Consider the following 18,822-nt stretch of genomic DNA (forward strand, 5'->3'; position numbering starts at 1 on the left):
CAGAAAATGTATTATCATTTCATCATTAATAAATCTGATGTTTAAAAAAATACTTCCTTTTGCTTCCTGTAAACAGTTCAGGCTTTCCCCTGCACAGACTTAATATTATTTCATCACCCAATGAAAAAAAAAGCTTTCTTAACTCTGTGCCAGTGAGATCAGCTGCATCATCTGTTACCGGTAAGACATTTCTGGGATAAACTGAAGCCACAAATGAGATCCAAAGGTCACATGCGTGGTCATGGTTTTCGCACAGTTGGTAACAGTACATCACCCGCAAGATCACAGCTGCCTCGGTAGCTAATTTGATGGGAAGCACGAGAACAGAAAGGTATGTCTGCTTTAGATCAAACTATTTAAACGTAAGGAAAGACTGGAGTTGTGGAAAAACAACACAGTCCAGTTGTGGCCCCAGGGCAAGAGAGATTTAAGAAATCTCAATTATTTGTAGGTTAACAGATGCATCCCTTGATTGTAGGCTTGCTAGCTGGATCCAGAATCACCTGACAGGGTTGGCCCAGACCAGACCTGGCTTTATTCCATTACATCAGGGACATGTAGTTCTGATCTCCTTTTGCATTCCTTAAGACGAGGAAGACTACTAGTCCCTGCATGCTATGGGGTAAACCCAGAACCGGATCAACCCTGTCAGGAGACTGGCAACCTTACCCTTGCGAGGTCTGAGCCGGGTCTAAATGTGAGCATTGGCTTTGAAGATTTAGACATCTACCAGGTTTGGCTTCTACAGCACTATCTCCTCGTTCAGGAGGCAGCCTAACCAGTTGGATTTTCAGGATTGCCACAGTAATTAGACATGGGATTACTTGGATACACTGGGTCTCTGGTACAAGCCTAAAGTCTATGAACCGTAAACGTGCAAAACAGCAAATGAAGAAAGAGACACGCAGAAGTAAGAATGAAACAACCAAGGAGGAAATGCCTGTTAGAAAAATACAGCACCGCAATGTTATTATGTAAATCCACACCTTTCATAACCACCCACAGTTTCCAGCTCAATCCAGGCCAACCAAAACTGGCTGATCCATTTCTGGCTTTGCTCTCATTGAGCACCCTAAGAAAATTAAAATTACAATTCATTATGCAGTGAGGCAAAACCATGGCTGGTAAGTTAGGGACCCTCTCCACTTCTGCCACTTACTTCTCCTAGGATGAGAGCTGGATCAAGAGAACTAGCTTAGCCTTAATGAGTTCGTCAGGGTCAGCAGTAGACCAGGGGAGGACGCAATGACTGCTTATAAACAAAGCCATACTAGTAATTCAGGAGTCTTACCAAAATCAACAGAACTAATCAAGCAGCAAGTTATTTTTCTCTTCCCCAATTCATTTTCTCTGGGGGGCTGGGGAGGGGTGACAGTTTTCCTTGAGCTCCTTTGGGTTTCCAGTTCAATTGGTGGGATCTTGCACCATAGCCCTTCACTCCCCTCATTTTATATCCACTCCTTACTTCCTTAGCCCAATCAGTGCAGTGAGAGCTTCCGGCCAGGGTTAGGCACAAAGGATTCTTCCAGAACCTGCAGTCATGTGCTCTAAATCTGGCCACTAGGTGTCATTATTACACAATGAAAGTGACGTCCTCCTTCCACCCCACCAAGGGCTGTGAACTAGAGAATGACGCAGAGATGGGGACCCGTAATAACCGCAGGGGCGGGGACGGGGATAAACTTTGACCCTGTGTCATTTTCTACTTTGAAGCCTGGTAATGAGCTGGACTGTTATTTATATTTGAGTGATGCAGACAACAATATTTTGATTTGGGGGGGAAACTAGCAAACATGTTGGCCACAACTAGCAGAATTTGCATGAGGGATCCTGTATATTCTGCTACCAGCACATCTTCTAAGAAAACATCTTCTATTGCAGGAAGGACTGTGGAAGACAGGAGAGATAGACTGAATCCTGAGATTGTTGATGACTTCTTATTCATCCACAGATTTAAAAATCATAACAATGCTTCATAGGGCATATTTCTCCTTGGAGGAGTAGCCTAGTGGTTAGTGCAGTGGACTTTAATCCTTGGGAACTGGGTTCGATTCCCACTGCAGCTCCTTGTGACTGTGGGCAAGTCACTTAACCCTCCATTGCCCCAGGTACAAAATAAGTACCTGTATACATGTAAACCACTTTGAATGTAGTTGCAAAATACCACAGAAAGGCAGTACATCAAGTCCCATTTTGTACCCCTGGACATTTTAACAGGGTGGATTAGGATTCCTTGGGGTAGTAGAAATCAGCTATTGTTGAGGTTGGAAGGGTAGAGGGTGGTGGAGGGAGGGTTATTATAGCTGCTCATTGTTATTATTGTTTTCTATTTGTAATTTATACACAACAGTTACACAGCATATTGAATCTTTTTATACTTTAATAAAAAGATTTAAATATAAAATCATAAGTGTTTGAGGCTTCTGCAGATAAGGACAGAGCCCACAGGGCAGGGACAAAGACAGGGCCTGTGGGGATGGAGACAGAACTCACGGGGACGGGGCGAGGATGGGGACAAACTTTGTCCCCGTGTCTCTCTCTCTAGATCCTGCCTCTAACATAGTGACACAGTAGATGATGGCAGATAAAGACCTGTACAGTCCATCCAGTCTGCCCAACAAGATAAAATACATAGCATAAGGTATGATGCGATACTTGATCTTGATTTGTCCTTGCCTATTCCTGCAGTCAAATGTGCCAGACCGCGCATAACTGCAGGCGCACCTTATACAGTCCTTAATGGTAACCTTAATGCTGGCTCTGAAGACAAATTGAATTCTTTGCCACTTTTTACTGACAAATGTAAAAGCAAAGGGACGTGGGTTTGACTCTCAGCTCAGGCTTCCTGCTCCCTGAGCCAGTCGGTGCTAGGGCATGTTGCCCTTGGCAGCCATGATGGGAGAGAGAGGGAGGGAAAGATGTCCCATTCATCATGCGATGGCGACATCTAGTGTTAGAGCCATGATTGCAGGGTTCCAGAAAGCGCCCAGGCGCATGGCCCTGGTGGTCAAAGATTCTCATCACCATACCAGAAGATGGGAGGGGATAGTGGATCTGTGTCCTGGTTCTGATTCAGCTGGAACCCCAAATGAGGGAAAGGAAACTGCCAGATCCAGAACACACAACAAAATAAGCAATAAGCCCCAAAACCTAGCGTCAAAGTATTGTAATAACTGGTAAAATCTCTCTTCTGTTGAGCAGAATGAAGGCGTTGGTCTGTTGATGTTGGCTTCTGCTGCCAGCTCTTGGCAGATGGACCCCAGCCTAGACAACCACTGGAAGCTGTGGAAGGAAACCTATGACAAACAGTATACAAACGAGGTATATGATCCAAGAGTTTTGGAAGCCGCTTCTATGGCGCACGTCATCTGGACACTTTCACTAGAAGTATATATTTCCACAGGAGAAAGTGCAGGATGTGAGCTTGCAGGACCAAAGTAGAAGAAATGGAAACGCTAGGAATGTGTTAAAAATCAACAATATTGCTACGTCTTAGTGGCAGCCATTATGACAAGCAAATCTCACAGTGGGGGACAGGAGATGCATGGGCAAGAGACAGGGCCAATCTTAGCAACTCTGGGACCCTGTGCAGACCAGTTCAGTGGCCCCCCCCCCCCCCCCACCCTAAGCCATAATTTATCAGTTTAAAAGGAGGTTTAGAGCTCTCGGAACCCACCTCACACCATAACCTTGATTTGCACCTACCACATTTCAGTAAGAGCGGCAGCAATTTTCATATCCTGTCAGCTGCCGAACCCAGAGCCTCCTCACTGCTGCTGCTGCTGCTGCTGCTGCTGCATTCCGCCCTTGCGTAAGGCAGGAAGTGACATCAAAAGGGGGCGGGACTCAGCAGCGAGAAGGCTCAGCAGCTGACAGGATATGAAAATCGCTGCTGCTGGCCTGATGCTCTCTACTGAAACGTGGATGCACATTAAGGTACGTAGCAGGGAGGTGTTCCAAGACAGGAGGACAGACGTGTCAGAGATAATGGGGCCCCTAGAAGCGTGAGGCCCTGTACAACTGCCCCTGTCGCCCCTGCTTAGACCGGCCCTGGCCAGAGATTAAACCACTAAAAGGTATGTTTCTAAAAATAATCACAGCACATTTTTAATTACATGGTCTCAGGATTATTTGCTTTCCAACTCTCCCTGCTTGTGTTTTAATAGCTTTCTGGGGTGGTTTTGCACATTGTGTTTATAGGATGAAGCCAAAATGAGGCGTGTGAACTGGGAGAAGACCTGAAGTTTGTTACACTACATAATCTGGAGCACTCTCTAGGAATGCACTCCTACGAGGTGGGGATGAACATCTGGCTGATATGGTACGTATACAAGGTAGTTGGATGGAAAGAGAGGCTATCATACCGTGAGAACCTAGATTTTTATGAAAACTAAAAAAGAAACTCGGGGGGGTTTATCCCAGACCATTAATGTTAATGTGAAAATAGATATAGTGCAGTGAAATTTCACACTTTCGGACACTGTCTACTCAGTATTTCCTTTGCTGGCTTCCAAAGGCATTATTTTTTAATAACTGTACAAGCCTTGTTGCTTTGCAATCCATTAGCTATCCCCATGTATCAGCGGGGCTAAAACAGGCAATGATTATAAGGAAAAATATAAAGGAGTAAAAGAAGGTGTCACTCTTTCTTTTGACAACACAGAAAACAGAGAAACTGATGGAACATAAAGACCATACAGCATATCCATCCAGACCAACTCCTAATCTCTACAATCCCTCCCTCTCCCTCAGAGATCCTCTGTACATAGAAACACAGAAACCGGCACAGATAAAGACCAAACGGCCTATCCAGTCTGTCCATCCAGACCAACTACTAATCTCTACAATCCCTTCCTCTCCCTCAGAGATCCTCTGTACATAGAAACAGAGAAACCGACACAGATAAAGACCAAACGGCCTATCCAGTCTGTCCATCCAGACCAACTACTAATACCTACAATCCCTTCCTCTCCTCAGAGATCCGCTGTGCTTACCCCATGCATTCTTGAACTCAGATACAGTGCTCATCTCCATACATTCATCACCCTTCCATTGAGTATTTCCTCAGGTTACTCCTGAGTCTGTCCCCTTTCATTTTCATCCTATACACCTCATTCCAGAGCTTCCTTTCAATTGAGACACACCTCCTGTGCACTTATGCCTTTGAGGTATTTAAATGTCTCTATCATATCTCCTGTCTCCCTTCCCAAGTATATGAGATATTGAGATCATTAAGTCTGTCCCCATATACGTGTATGACAAAGACCATTGGCCTGTCTCACTGCATAAAATAAGTACAGTTAATGATTTTACATCTATTCTAGATTGTCAATTGTTCCTTTTTTTTTGCAGGATGTTCCCAACAAAGTGAGATAGGGCTGAAAGGTACTTCAAACAGTCACCTACTGTCATAGAAAGATTGAGCAAGCTAAGAGGTCATCTAAAGTCATAGGGCCTGGTATTCAAAAAGGATTAACAAGGCAGGAGAAGCTCCTGCCTGGGTCAACCCTGTTGAGCTGGCCATCTGCAATGTTCAGTTGGCATTCAAGCGTTTAGTGCCATCGAATACTGCATGTGACGACCGCACGGTCTGCTTAATACTGTGGTGATCCGGGGGGTGGAGACTGGAAAGAGCTGGAGCTTAACTGGTTGGCAGAGATATTCAGTCTGCTAACCGGCTAAGGGGCTCTTATACTAAGCCATGTACTAAGCCCAACGCGTGTCAATTTTGAGGTACCACCAAGCTAACGTGTGGCCCTTGCGGTAATTTCATTTTTGATGCCATGTCCACTAAGCGAGCTGGAAAATATTTTTTATTTTGAGAATCACGCGAAAAACACAGCCAAGAAGATGTTCCACTCAATGTAGAAATTAAAAAGAGGTGAGACCTTTCTTCCCAAGGACCGTCTTCCGTAACCTGGTACAATCAATGGTTCTTAGCCATCTAGACTATTGCAACGCACTTTTGCTGGCTGCAAAGAGCAATAATCAAGAAACTTCAAACAGCCCAGAACACAGCAGCTAGACCTATATTCGGTAAAACAAAATATGAAAGTGCTAAACCCCTACGAGAAAAGCTACACTGGCTACCACTCAAAGAACGCATCACGTTCAAAATATGTACCCTACTTCACAAAATCATTCACGGAGATGCCCCAACCTACATGTCAGACCTGATAGACCTACCACCCAGGAACACTACAAAATCATCCCGCACATTCCTCAAACTTTATTTTATTTATTTATTGTTCATTTATATCCCACATTTTCCCACTCATGCAGGCACAATGTGACTTACAAAAACTAGGCAAATATACAAACAAGTTAAAATACAGTGCAGAGGAGACAGAAGCTAGACGGTGGGAAAAAATAACTAGCAACAGAAAGCTGAGCAGGGTGGGGAGCGAGAGGGGGTTATCAATTTGCGGAGTAGCTTTGGTAAAGAAGTGGGTTTTTCAGCAGCTTCTTGAAAAGGCCGCGGTCCATTTGTGCTTTAACGTGCTGCGGGAGAGCATTCCAGGATTTAGGGCACCAGTGGCGGAAGGATGAGGTGAAAATCCTTTTGTACTTGACACCCTTACAATTTGGGAAGTGGAGGTGGAGATATGTCTGTGCAGCAGGCGTGGCATTCCTGGGTGGAAGGTCGATCAATGGGAGCATGTACTCAGGAGCCAACCCATAGATGATTTTGTGGGTTAAGGAGCAGAGCTTAAAAGTGATGCGCTCCTTTACGGGTAGCCAATGGAGCCTGAAGCGCAGAGGCTCTGCATGAGCATAACGATGTTCTCCTAGAATCAGTCTCGCAGCAGTGTTCTGGACTGTCTGGAACTTTTTCAGTAAGGAGATCTTGCAGCCCGCATAAATTCCGCTACAGTAATCCAGGTGGGAGAGAACCAGCCAGTATGCTGAAAAGGGTATAAGTTGATGGTACCTTTGATCATTTTTGGTGGGAATGTGGGGTATTTAGGGCTTTTTGGGAGGAGGTCCTTTGTCCATTTGTCCTTTAGATTGTAAGCTCCTTTGAGCAGGGACTGTCCTTCTATGTTGAAATTGTACAGCGCTGCGTAACCTAGTAGCGCTTTAGAAATGTCAAGTAGTAGTAGTAGGGAGGAGGAGGAGGAGTAAGGAGGATACTGAGAAAATATGTGGGCTAGTTATTGGACTCCTATGGCTTTTTGTTAGGAACAGAAGGAGAAGCAAAGAAGTAGGGAGAAATAAGGAGTTGATTCTACAGCTGCTGTTTGCTGCAAAAATCACAACAGCTCAAAACTGGAAGCCCTACATGAGGGGAATGGATCTGTAAGGTTTGAAAGATGATGATATTTGAGCAGATTACATATTCGCTGAAGAATAAGAGGGATATGTTTCAGAGGAGAGCATCCTTTCAGGGGATGGGAAGGGGGGAATATCCCTGGCCTGACTGTAATACCTCTCTAGTAGGTAAGGAGAAGAAAGAAATCACAGGACATGCAGAGTTGTAGGTTGTGTGTTTGGTTTTGTCTGGTATGGGGTGCATGTTTTGGAGAGGTACATGAGATTCTTAATGGTTAGAGAAAGAGTGGTTGGGCGGTAAAACTAGGGGGAGGGAAGGAAGGAAAGTGGGAACCAGGATGAGGATAATTAACTACTATTTGTATAGACAGGGAGGTGCTGGGTAAGGGAACATTTAGGAAAGGGGGGAAGTCTATGTAAGGGTCAGTTTGGGGTCTGTCTGATACAGATAGGATTTTGGACATTTTGCCCATGTTTTTTGGGTGAAAGTTGTGTTACATAAAATGTAGAATTAAAAAAAAAAAGAAAAACAAAAGAGAAAGCTTTACTACATCATTGCAGTTTAAAATGTAACTTCAATGCCATATAAAGCCTTTTCAGACTAGCAACCTACACAGATTCCATATAATCCGGTTGTATTCTGGATTTGCACGCACAACTTAATTAGTTAAGAAGCCAATCAGCGCCAATAACTACCACTTAAGCACTAATTGGCATTAATTAGAATTTACGCACAGAACTAAGTGTATTCTATAATTGATGCATGTAATCTTCACTTCCCCAGCTGCAAAGGTCTAAAATACAAACTAATGCACGCGTCAACCTTTTCCTACTTGAGCACACAATTCTGGAACGCGCTGCCGCGCAACTTAAAAACAATCTACGAACTAACTTCCTCAAACTACTGAAGACACATCTCTTTAACAAGGCATACCACAAAGATCAACAAATGTGAACTCCAACACACATATCCAGAATTGCCTTACGATATTTACTTGACACACTAGTATCATGCTTTATCACTATCATGCTACCCAAGATCCTTATGTAATACTAAATGTCTATTTTCTTATGTAGTTCCACTATTCATGATGTAATGTAAGCCACATTGAGCCTGCAAAGAGGTGGGAAAATGTGGGATACAAATGCAATAAATAAATAAATAAATAATACGCATTCTACGCACGTAAACCGTTGCCACACGAGACCTTACCGCTAGATCAATGGCTGGCAGTAAGGTCTCAGACCCAAAATGGACGCGCGGCAATTTTCATTTTGCCGCACGTCCATTTTCGGCAAAAAAAATTTTTTAAGGCATTTTTTATAGGTGCGTTTAAAAATGATTCTGCGCCCGCCCAAAACATGCATCTACACTACCACAGCCCATTTTTCAGTACACCTTGTAAAAGGGCCCCTTAGGATGCAGTATAAAGCCACTGAACTAACCAGGCCCCAGTCTGAAGAATAACTGGTGCCCGATAACTTCCAGGTGACTGCCTTTTTCTAGATATTCAGCACCGGCGCCTGGACATAGTGCAGCCCACGGCAGTATGTAGCTTAAAAACCACTGATTACTACGGCTGAATATCTACCTCATAAAGTCTACAGCTGGAGGAGATGACAAGAATCCACCCAGTCCTTCCCTTGTGCTTAAATCACACCAAAGTTCTTCAAAATCTCTAATGACCGAGATTCTACCACCTCTGCATGAGACAGCCCTTGCTTAGTAACTTCTCTTTCGGACTGCAAATCCAAGAGGTTTCGTCCTCACCCTTGGCACCTAAAGCTGTGACCAGATTCCTTTCTGCCATGCAAGCCTGATGAAAACCAACTGCAGCAGAGCAGTCCCACCCAGAGGGATCACTGCAGCCCAACAACCTACACTTATAATCAAGCAGAGACCTGATGACTTCCAATACATTTTTTATTTTATTTGTTACATTTGTATCCCACATTTCCCCACCTATTTGCAGGCTCAATGTGGCTTACAAGTACTGTATCGGCATTCACCAATTCCGGTATGAACAAATACAAGGTGATATTGTGGCAGGATAAGGTTCATGTGTGACAGATACAATAGTGGATCTTAGAGAGGAAGAGTTAAGTTATGTCCATTACGAGCTTTGGTTTCGTTGTGTTGCAGGTATTCAGGCTTTTATGTTGGGTTGGTGGGGTATGCCTTTTTGAACAGGTTTGTTTTTAGTGATTTCCGGAAATTTAGGTGGTCGTACGTTGTTTTTACGACTTTTGGCAGTGCGTTCAGGTAGGAAAAGCACACCACAGATACATGGAAATACTGAGAAAATGACTCTTTTTTTCCCCCCAATATTAGACTAGCGAGGAAGTGACTTTAAAGCTAACTGGACTGCAAGTTCCTCCCCACTATGAAAGAATGAATGCTACCCACCGCGTAAAATCAATTGGAAAGCTGCCCGACACAGTGGATTGGAGAGAGAAAGGCTGTGTTACGGAAGTTAAGTATCAGGTAAGCACTTTTGTCACCCTAATCCCATGACTTAATGCGATTTGAGTCAACAAAACAGGTGGGGAAGACGATCCTTTCACAGGGGTGTTATTTATTGTGGGGGGTAACTTTCAAATTAAGCTTTCACTTATTTATTAGAATTTATTTACCGCATTTTTGAAGGAATTCACTCAAGGTGGTGTACAGTAAGAATAAATCAAACATGAGCAACAGACAATTACAGCAGTAAAAGCCTGTGACTAATTTCTACCCACAGACGTTACAGTAATTTTCAAAAGATAAACATTTTTCCTTTACAAATTGATTTGGGAAAAATAGGCACACCTGTTTGTCAGGGTATGTTTTCCCTTTACACTTGTATGCAGACTTTCGGAAATGCAAACATATGAATGTAAATGCATTCTCAGTTTCCCCTGGGAAACACTTCTCCAACACGCAATTACTTATATATAGGTGAGCACTTTTCCATATGTGGAAATACTTCCCTTTCCCATAAATTTGATACTGCTCTCTTCACCTCCAACAGAAATCCGCAGATGCAGAGAACTCTATGACCCTACGGAAATGCTCAAAAGGAGAGGAAAAAGGTGGGTAGAGGACCACAGGCTCCAGAGACAAGAATGCTTAACATCAAGAGATTTTGAAGTTTATTTTAAAAAAAAAGAGACTCCTGAAGCAGGCCTTTTGGGCCAAAACACACCCGTTGTGTCAAGTCCTTGACCAATACATTTTCTTAACCCTAAGATTGTCCTTCTCGTCTATGGAGCCCATGGCCCTCTACCCACATTTTCCTCTACTTTCATCACCTCCTACAAGCTCTTGAATGCTGTTCTTGGAACCAGAGAAATAATGCTAATTTAATCCTGAGCTTGGATGAGCTCTAGAAAGGAGGCAGCACATTACTGGTTTACCTCACGGATTTGCTCTAAAATGTCAATGAATCTGTATGACTTGGGAATTAGTGAGGGTGAGGCTCCTTCTTGATTTCAGGATTTCTCCCTCCATTCTTCTATATTTTCAGGGCGGCTGTGGTTCCTGCTGGGCCTTCAGTGCGGTGGGGGCCTTAGAAGGGCAGCTGAAACTGAAAACAGGGAAACTGGTGTCTCTTAGCCCTCAGAATCTAGTTGACTGCTCCACCAAGTACGGTAACCACGGATGCAATGGGGGCTTCATGACCAGAGCCTTCCAATATGTGATTGACAATCAGGGAATCGATTCGGAATCTTCATATCCGTACGAAGCCAAGGTTTGTCGCTGGGTTTCAGACTCGTATATTCATGCTTACAGGAAGAGGGAGATGAAGGCTTTATTTCTGACCTATGCTTGCTCTGCCAGGATGGAACGTGCCGCTATAATCCTGTGGGCAAGGCAGCTACAAGTTCCAAGTACACAGAGCTCAAACCCACAGAGGAAGCTCTCCAGGAAGCACTCGCCAATGTGGGACCCATATCTGTTGCCCTAGATGCATCCCGCATTTCGTTTTTCTTATACAAGAGTGGTGAGTTGCATAGGAGCCAACTTTTCAAAATGATTGGGGGTGCTGAATTTTTTTTTTAACAGGTGGTGCATTTCCCCCTCCCCTTCTCTCCTCTCCCCCCTCCTCCGAGTTCCAGGCCCCCTTCCCTCTCCTCAGAGTTCCAGGCCCCCCTCTCCTCCGAGTGCCAGTCCCAACTCCAACCCGATCTCTTCTCCCACAACAGTCCTCCGTCCTCGCCTTCCTGCCGCCCAGAATTTAAAACTCATCTTACCTTCAGTCCTGGCAGCAGTGAACGGCGAGCAGGCTCAGCGCTTCAGCCTTCCCTTTTAGCTCTGGTTCCGGCCCTTGCGGAAACAGAAAATGAGGGCGGGACCAGAGCTCAGAGAGAAGGGAAGGCTGAAGCCGAGCCTGCACGCCTTTCACTGCTGCCAGGACCCGAGGTAAGATGAGTTTTAAATTCTGGGCGGCAGGAAGGCAAGGACGGAGGACTGTTGAGGAAGAAGAGGGCAGGCAGGTCGGGCTGGCTGGGAACTTCCGGTGGGTTAAAATATTGGGGGTGCTCGAGCACCCACGGAGTCGGTGCCTATGGTGAGTTGTAGGCTTCTGTCTTATTTCCCTATCTCAACACTTCTTGGTAGCTCCAAAAACACATTTGACTTTCTAAAATGGCTGAACTTCCAACAGGCATGATATTCAAAGGATGTCTGCTTGTAACTTTTGAGAGTTATGCTCCTTGATTGGCCTCTGAAAATTTACTAGGACTGAATGCTTAAATTTATACTCAAAGTTTCACTAAATCCGTAATTTTGGAGCAGGAAAAATCGGTGGCAACAGGGGTGGAGTTGGGGCAGGGAAAAAAGGAGTCTAGTACAGACTTTCAGCATTAGACTCATAAATCTAGGTGAATGAACGGCAGGCCTAAATTTATGCAAATAATATGCTCAGCGCTGGTAACAATCTTCAAGTCAAGCTTATAAAGGCTGAAAATGCAGTATTAAAATCACTCAATATCATTATTATTCAAAGACTTTGGTGGTAACTCGTTTCACATAGGAAATCAGTCCTATGACTTACCTACATTGGGATCATTCTTTCACACTTTTCTTAACTCTATTTTTATTAATAAACATTTCTTGGCTTTTGTATATATAGTTAGAAAATGTGCAGAGAAGGGTGACGAAAATGATAAAGGGGATGGGACGACTTCCCTATGAGGAAAGGCTGAAGCGGCTGGGGCTCTTCAGCTTGGAGAAAGGGCGGCTGAGGGGAAATATGATAGAGGTCTATAAAATAATGAGTGGAGTGGAACGGGTAGGCGTGAAACATCTGTTTACGTTTTCCGAAAATACTAGGACTAGGGGGTAAGCTATGAAGCTACAAAGTAGCAAATTTAAAACAAATTGGAGAAAATTCTTCTTCACTCAACGTGTAATTAAACTCTGGAATTAGTTGCCAGAGAATGTGGTAGGGGCGGTTAGCTTAGCAGAGTTAAAAAAAGGTTTGGACGGCTTCCTAAAGGAAAAGTCCATAGACCATTATTAAATGGACTTGGGGAAAATCCAGTATTTCTGGGATAAGCAGTATAGAATGTTTTGTACTTTTTGGGGATCTTGCCAGGTGTTTGTGACCTGGATTGGCCACTGTTGGAAACAGGATGCTGGGCTTGATGGACCTTCGGTCTGTCCCAGTATGGCAATATTTACGTACTTAACTTAAGCAGACAGACTTGCAACCTAAATTTATAAGCATAACTTTAAATTCCTGCATTACAATGAATTTTCAGCTGACAATTTATGCTCCCAAGTTTGACTGAAAATAGAACACAAATTTAGGAGCTGAGCTATTTTGAATACCAGACATTTGATTTGTAGCGATAATAACTAGGTGATAACAGTTTGAAAAGTTATAATAGAGCATTGTTACATTCCTTTCAGCCTTGACTTATTTCTCTATGCAAACCGTTAGTCTTACCCAAGCTGATGGAGGGGTGCTTTTGCTAAGATGCTCCAAAAAATGGCCTGCACTGGTGTAGAAGTGTGTATCAGATGTGCAAAGCACGCCTGCAAAAAAGGCCTTTTTTTTGCCAAAAAGGATGTGTGGCAAAATAAAAATTGGCGCACGTCCATTTTGGGCCTGAGACCTTACCGCCACACATTGACTTGGTGATAATTGTCCGCACGTCTACACTGAAAATTGCTGCTCGGTTACTGCCACGCAGTAGAAAATAAAAAATATTTTCTGCCGTGCGTAAAAAAATGGAATTATCATCCGGGCACGCGTAGATGCCTACACGCCTCAATTGTTGACTTCATTCTTTTTCACTCTTGGTTTGCTTCTGTTCATTCACAGGTGTGTATGACGACACGTCCTGCAGTCAAGAGGTAAACCACGGGGTCCTTGCTATTGGTTATGGAACCCTCAATGGACAAGAGTACTGGCTACTGAAAAACAGGTAAGATCCACTGATCCTGTGCAGTGACGTCTTCAGGATCACTTTTTTTTAAGGTCAAATCATATTTATTGAAACTTTTCAAAAAAAGTACAACAGAGTACGATAACACAGTACAGTAACACAGAGGCATATAGTACTACTATTTATCATTTCTATAACGCTACTAGACGTACGCATGTACACTTGAACATGAAGAGACAGTCCTTGCTCAACAGAGCTTACAATTTAATTAGGACAAACAGGACAAATAAGGGATAAGGACAAAGAGTAGAATGATTCCGGAATCCCAAAGAGTACCGAGATTCTGGAATCCCAAAGACTACTACTACTTATTTCTATAGCGCTACAAGACGTACACAGCACTGTACACTTGAACATGTCCCTGCTCGACAGAGCTTACAATCTAATTAGGACAGACAAACAAGACAAATAAGAGATAAGGGATATAGAACAAAAAGAGAAATTAAGCAGGGAACAAAATCAACAACAGTGTCATCAACATTGTTGACAAGGAGGATACCTTCACTAAAGAGTGTAACTTAGCCAACTAGTCAAACTCAGTAGAGCAAAAAGTTTTTAAGAGGTTTTAAAAAAAGTATCAACATAATTTGCTTTTCTGGCTTCATATTTGTAGACCAAACATAACGAGTTCCACCAAAAAGTATAGGATACCTTTGTGTTATACTTCCATTCACTTAGTTATTTATTTATTTGGATTTTGTTCATACCTTTTTCAATAGTAGCTCAAGGCGACTTACATTCAGGTACACTGGGTATTTCCCTGTCCCTGGAGGGCTCACAGTCTAATTTTGTACCTGAGACAATGGAGGGTTAAGCGACTTGCCCAAGATCACAAGGAGCAGCGGTGAGATTTGAATCGGGCAACTCTGGATGTCGAGACCGGTGCTCTAACCACTAGGCCACTCCTCCTCACTTTTGTATCATCTGTACCCTCTGATTTGCTAGATTAATTTTTACAATCAAAATACTATTACAACAGATTAACTCACCAATGCCTCTCAAAGGACTTGAGATCCAAAAACAAAATAACCAAGAGGACTAAAGGTTAGTTTAGATAGGAGATACCAGGCTTCAAAATACATAAGAACATAAGAGTAGCCACATTGGGCCAGATTAATGGTCCGTTCAGCCCAGTACCCCGCTTAATATGGTTTTCAAGGCTAGGGATAACATGACATCAAATAATTTACAGTGTTCATGGGAAATATGTTCTTGACATACAATTGACCTAAGAATCACAATTCTGTATTTTAATGGAAAAGATAAATTAAACATTTTTTATATTCTAAACCACTTTGCGCCCGCAAATAGGTGGGAAAATGTGGGATACAAATGCAACAAATAAATAAATAAACCAAGCTCCAAAAAGACTAAGTTAGGACAAGTAAAGAACATATGTTCTATAGCTCCAAGAGCAGACTTACAGAAACAACATAAATTAGAGAGACAAAAAAATTAAGATTGCAACAGAGAAGCCAAAGGTTGGGGCCTATTCGATTTGGTCCAAAACATGGACTGTTGTTTATCAGAGGAGCGGTAAAATCAGTAGACCATAAGCTTTGTATGGATCACTTTAATATGTGGCTTTCAGGCCAAAGCTGGGGATCTCAAGGCCCCTTTTAACAAGCTGAGGCAAAAGGGGACCCTGCGCTGGTGTCAGTTTTGTCTATACCTATGTCAACTCTTGCTACGATTACTGCAACGCTATATACGCAGGTATTACTAAAGCCAATATCAAATATCTTCAAACCTTACAAAATACTGCAGCTCGTCTTATCTGTAAGGCTAAACGATGTGATCAAGTCTCTCCGCTGTTACAACGCTGACGTTGGCTTCCAATTGAATACCGGATTAAATTTCAAATTCTTGCGATGACATTCAAAGCACTGCATACTGTTATCCCCTCTTATCTCGCAACTCAGGCCATCCCTTACACACCTACCCGTAAACTTCGCTCTTTAATGAATAGGCTTGTTCTGCCACCACCAGCAAGGGCAAAATGGGAATCCACACGCGTCTCTGCATTTTTTTCCCCTTGCCCTGGCCCTTTGTAACTCACTTCCTCAAAATCTTAGATTAGAGAATTCATATACTACTTTCCGTACAGTCCTGAAAACATATTTTTTTCAATCTGGCCTTTGGATTATGAAAGGAGCTTTGATTTAGCTCTGGGATGTCTTTTTAGTCTACTGATTCAGGACTTTTTTTGAGGGGGTACTGAGTACCAGCGCCTTTTCTATTGCCTGCTAAAATTGACCCACGGTCCCCAAGTTATTGTGGGGTGGGTCCCTCAGTGATCACCCCACCCCTGAAGGGTGGCCTGGCATTTGAGTACTGGCACCTTTTCCATTGTCTGCTAAAGTTGACCCATGGACCCCAAGTTTTAATGAAAGAGCTCAGGCTCAACCCACCAATTCTGCCTTGTCATAGATTCTGTGACTGGTTGCAGGGGCCATGGCTATTGTGGGGTGGGTCCCTCAGTGATCACTCCACCCCTGAAGGGTGGCCTGGCATTTGAGTACCGGCACCTTTTCCATTGTCTGCTAAAATTGACCCATGGACCCCAAGTTTTAATGAAAGAGCTCAGGCTCAACACACCAATTCTGCCTTGTCATAGATTCTGTGACTGGTTGCAGGAGGGGGGTGGCTATTGTGGGGTGGGTCCCTCAGTGATCACTCCACCCCTGAAGGGTGGCCTGGCATTTGAGTACCGACACCTTTTTTGCTACAAAAAAACGCACTGGATAGATTACTGCAATTGAGGGGGTGGGGGGGGAAGACATGAAGGAAATAACTGATGTTTTATAATGATAATGAAATTGATATATCTGTATCAAAGTTAGTTGTTTTGGTCTGTCTGAATAATTGAATGCCTGTTTATTGAATGTCTGGCCTGAGTAACTGAGCATTACTATCCATACTGGAATTCCTTGTACTATGTATCTCTATTTTGATTTTATTGTAAACCATTTTGATTTGACTACAAGAGAAACAGTATATCAAATATAATAAACGATTGTGTCTCAATTTATCCAAAAATAATTGGATAATAAGATTATCCTTCGTTTATCACAATGATCAAAGAAAAAATGTTCTTTGCAGACAGGTCTTCAGTCAACAGCACTGTACAGAATTTTCTTCACATCTAAAATACAAGAGGATGTCAGCAATGAATGCCCAAAAGTGTTTTTTCCCCCTCCCCTGTAAAATCTAGGGACTCTGATTATTGTTTAACTTTCTCAAGATGTCATCTAAAAGAATCCATAGGAACTATGGGGTGGGGTTTAATTTTAAAACAGGATACCTAGTTTAGGTTAGTTTAATAAAGGTGTTAGTTCGGACATCTTCTGCTGCCCTTTCTTTCATCACCCATGTTGTGACTGATTCGTCTGTGTGTCTACAAGGGTTACGGTTCTTCTGTTTTCCTGCCGTGACCTAACTGTGGTCCTCGTTTGTTGAATCTAGCCCTGCACAAACGATTTAACCGGGCAGCAGCCTCTCCTGAATTATTTTTAATCTAGATAACATTCTCTCCACTGTTCCATTGTTCTTTTCCTCGGTCCTATTCCCTTAATGATACTTTGACTTTGTCTCCGCATAACTTCTCATAATGTAATCCATAACTGAGTTGTAACAAATCGTATTTCCATCATTTACAATGTATTGTAAGCCACACTGAGCCTGCAAATAGGTGGGAAAATGTGGGATACAAATGCTACAAATAATAATAATAATAATAATAATAATATATTCTAAGTAACTGGATCATCATTTCTCTTTTCTTTAAGCTGTATCTTATGTTGTGTTTATTCTCTTTGCTTGAAAAGCTGGGGCATCAGTTTTGGAGACGAAGGTTTCATTCGGATAGCAAGGAATCATGGGAACCTATGCGGAATCGCCAGCTACTGCTCTTACGCAGAACTGTAAGACACCGCTTGAAAACGGACAACTGCTCTTTACTACTGAGCTCATTCATTCCTTTTGATATGTTTAACTTCAATATATCAACCAAGATTTTTAACCGTGTTGCCATGTGTTTTCTTAAGACTCACAGGGGTTCATTTTCAAACTTACAAAGTCCCACAGGTTACTATGGGGCTCATTTTCAAAAGAGAAAAACATCTAAAAAGTGGCATAAAGCAGCATTTGGACATTTTTCTCACAAAAACGTCCAAATCAGTATTTTCAAAACCTGTTTTGCAAACGTTTATCTATGTAATTCATCTGCAGTTCATCCAGATCACAAGAAGGCATATCGGGGGTGGGATTAGGGTGTTCCTAAAACTTGGACATTTTACAGCCATAATGGAACAAACAAAAACGTCCAGGACTGAAACTTCAATGTTTTGGTCTAGACTGTTTTTAGAATGAATAAGGCACAAACAGGCACCCTAAATGACCAGATGAACACTGGAGGGAATCAGGGATGACCCCCCCCCCTTACGCCTCCAGTGGGCACTAACCCCCTCATTACTACGGAATGTTAGCGGAGATTGGGTGGCGACGCCAGTAATTGGAGAGTAAAACCAATGCTAGGCGGACTTCTACAGTCTGCGTCCTGAGAAAGGCAAGGACAAATCAAACTCAGGTATAAAGTATCACATACCATGTAAAATGAGTTTATCTTGTTGGGCAGACTGGATGGACCATAAGGTCTTTATCTGCCGTCATTTACTGTGTTACTCTTTGGGGTTCTACATGGAATGTTTCTACTAATTGGGATTCTGGAATCTTGTAACTCTTTAGGATTCCAGAATCTTCAGAACTTTTAGTACTGGAACAGTGCTGGGCAGACTTCTATGGTCTGTGCCCTGAGAAAGGCAAGGACAAATCAAACTCAGGTATAAAGTATCACATACCATGTAAAACGAGTTTCGAAAATGGCTATATTCCCCACTTGAAATTTGGACATTTTGAACAAAACGTCCAAAGAGACGTCATATCGAAAATGCCCCTCTATGTAACTTTGCAAGCCTGAGTGCTTTGAAAATACGCCTCACAGTCTCTGCAAATGCTCAGAGAAAACTCTCCAAGCCACAAAGACCACCTTGCCAGATATTCAGCTGCTCGGGCACCTCAAGAATTCTGTCAACAGGAGACCAGGGCAGTGGATAA

General features: G+C 42.9%; 1 protein-coding gene across 1 annotated transcript; it reads left to right on the plus strand.

Moving 5' to 3' along the window:
• The first annotated feature begins 227 nt into the window (after positions 1–227).
• Positions 228–17,728, plus strand: CTSS (cathepsin S). Its single transcript, XM_030187880.1, is given in 10 exon segments — positions 228–331; positions 3,202–3,321; positions 4,201–4,234; positions 4,237–4,302; positions 4,305–4,321; positions 9,605–9,757; positions 10,779–11,003; positions 11,093–11,255; positions 13,584–13,686; positions 17,535–17,728. Coding segments are annotated over 9 exon segments (960 nt in total). The 5' UTR covers positions 228–331; positions 3,202–3,222; the 3' UTR covers positions 17,635–17,728.
• Positions 17,729–18,822: the final 1,094 nt, after the last annotated feature.

The sequence above is a fragment of the Microcaecilia unicolor genome, chromosome 14 (assembly GCF_901765095.1).
Source record: "Microcaecilia unicolor chromosome 14, aMicUni1.1, whole genome shotgun sequence".
Classification (NCBI taxonomy): domain Eukaryota; kingdom Metazoa; phylum Chordata; class Amphibia; order Gymnophiona; family Siphonopidae; genus Microcaecilia; species Microcaecilia unicolor.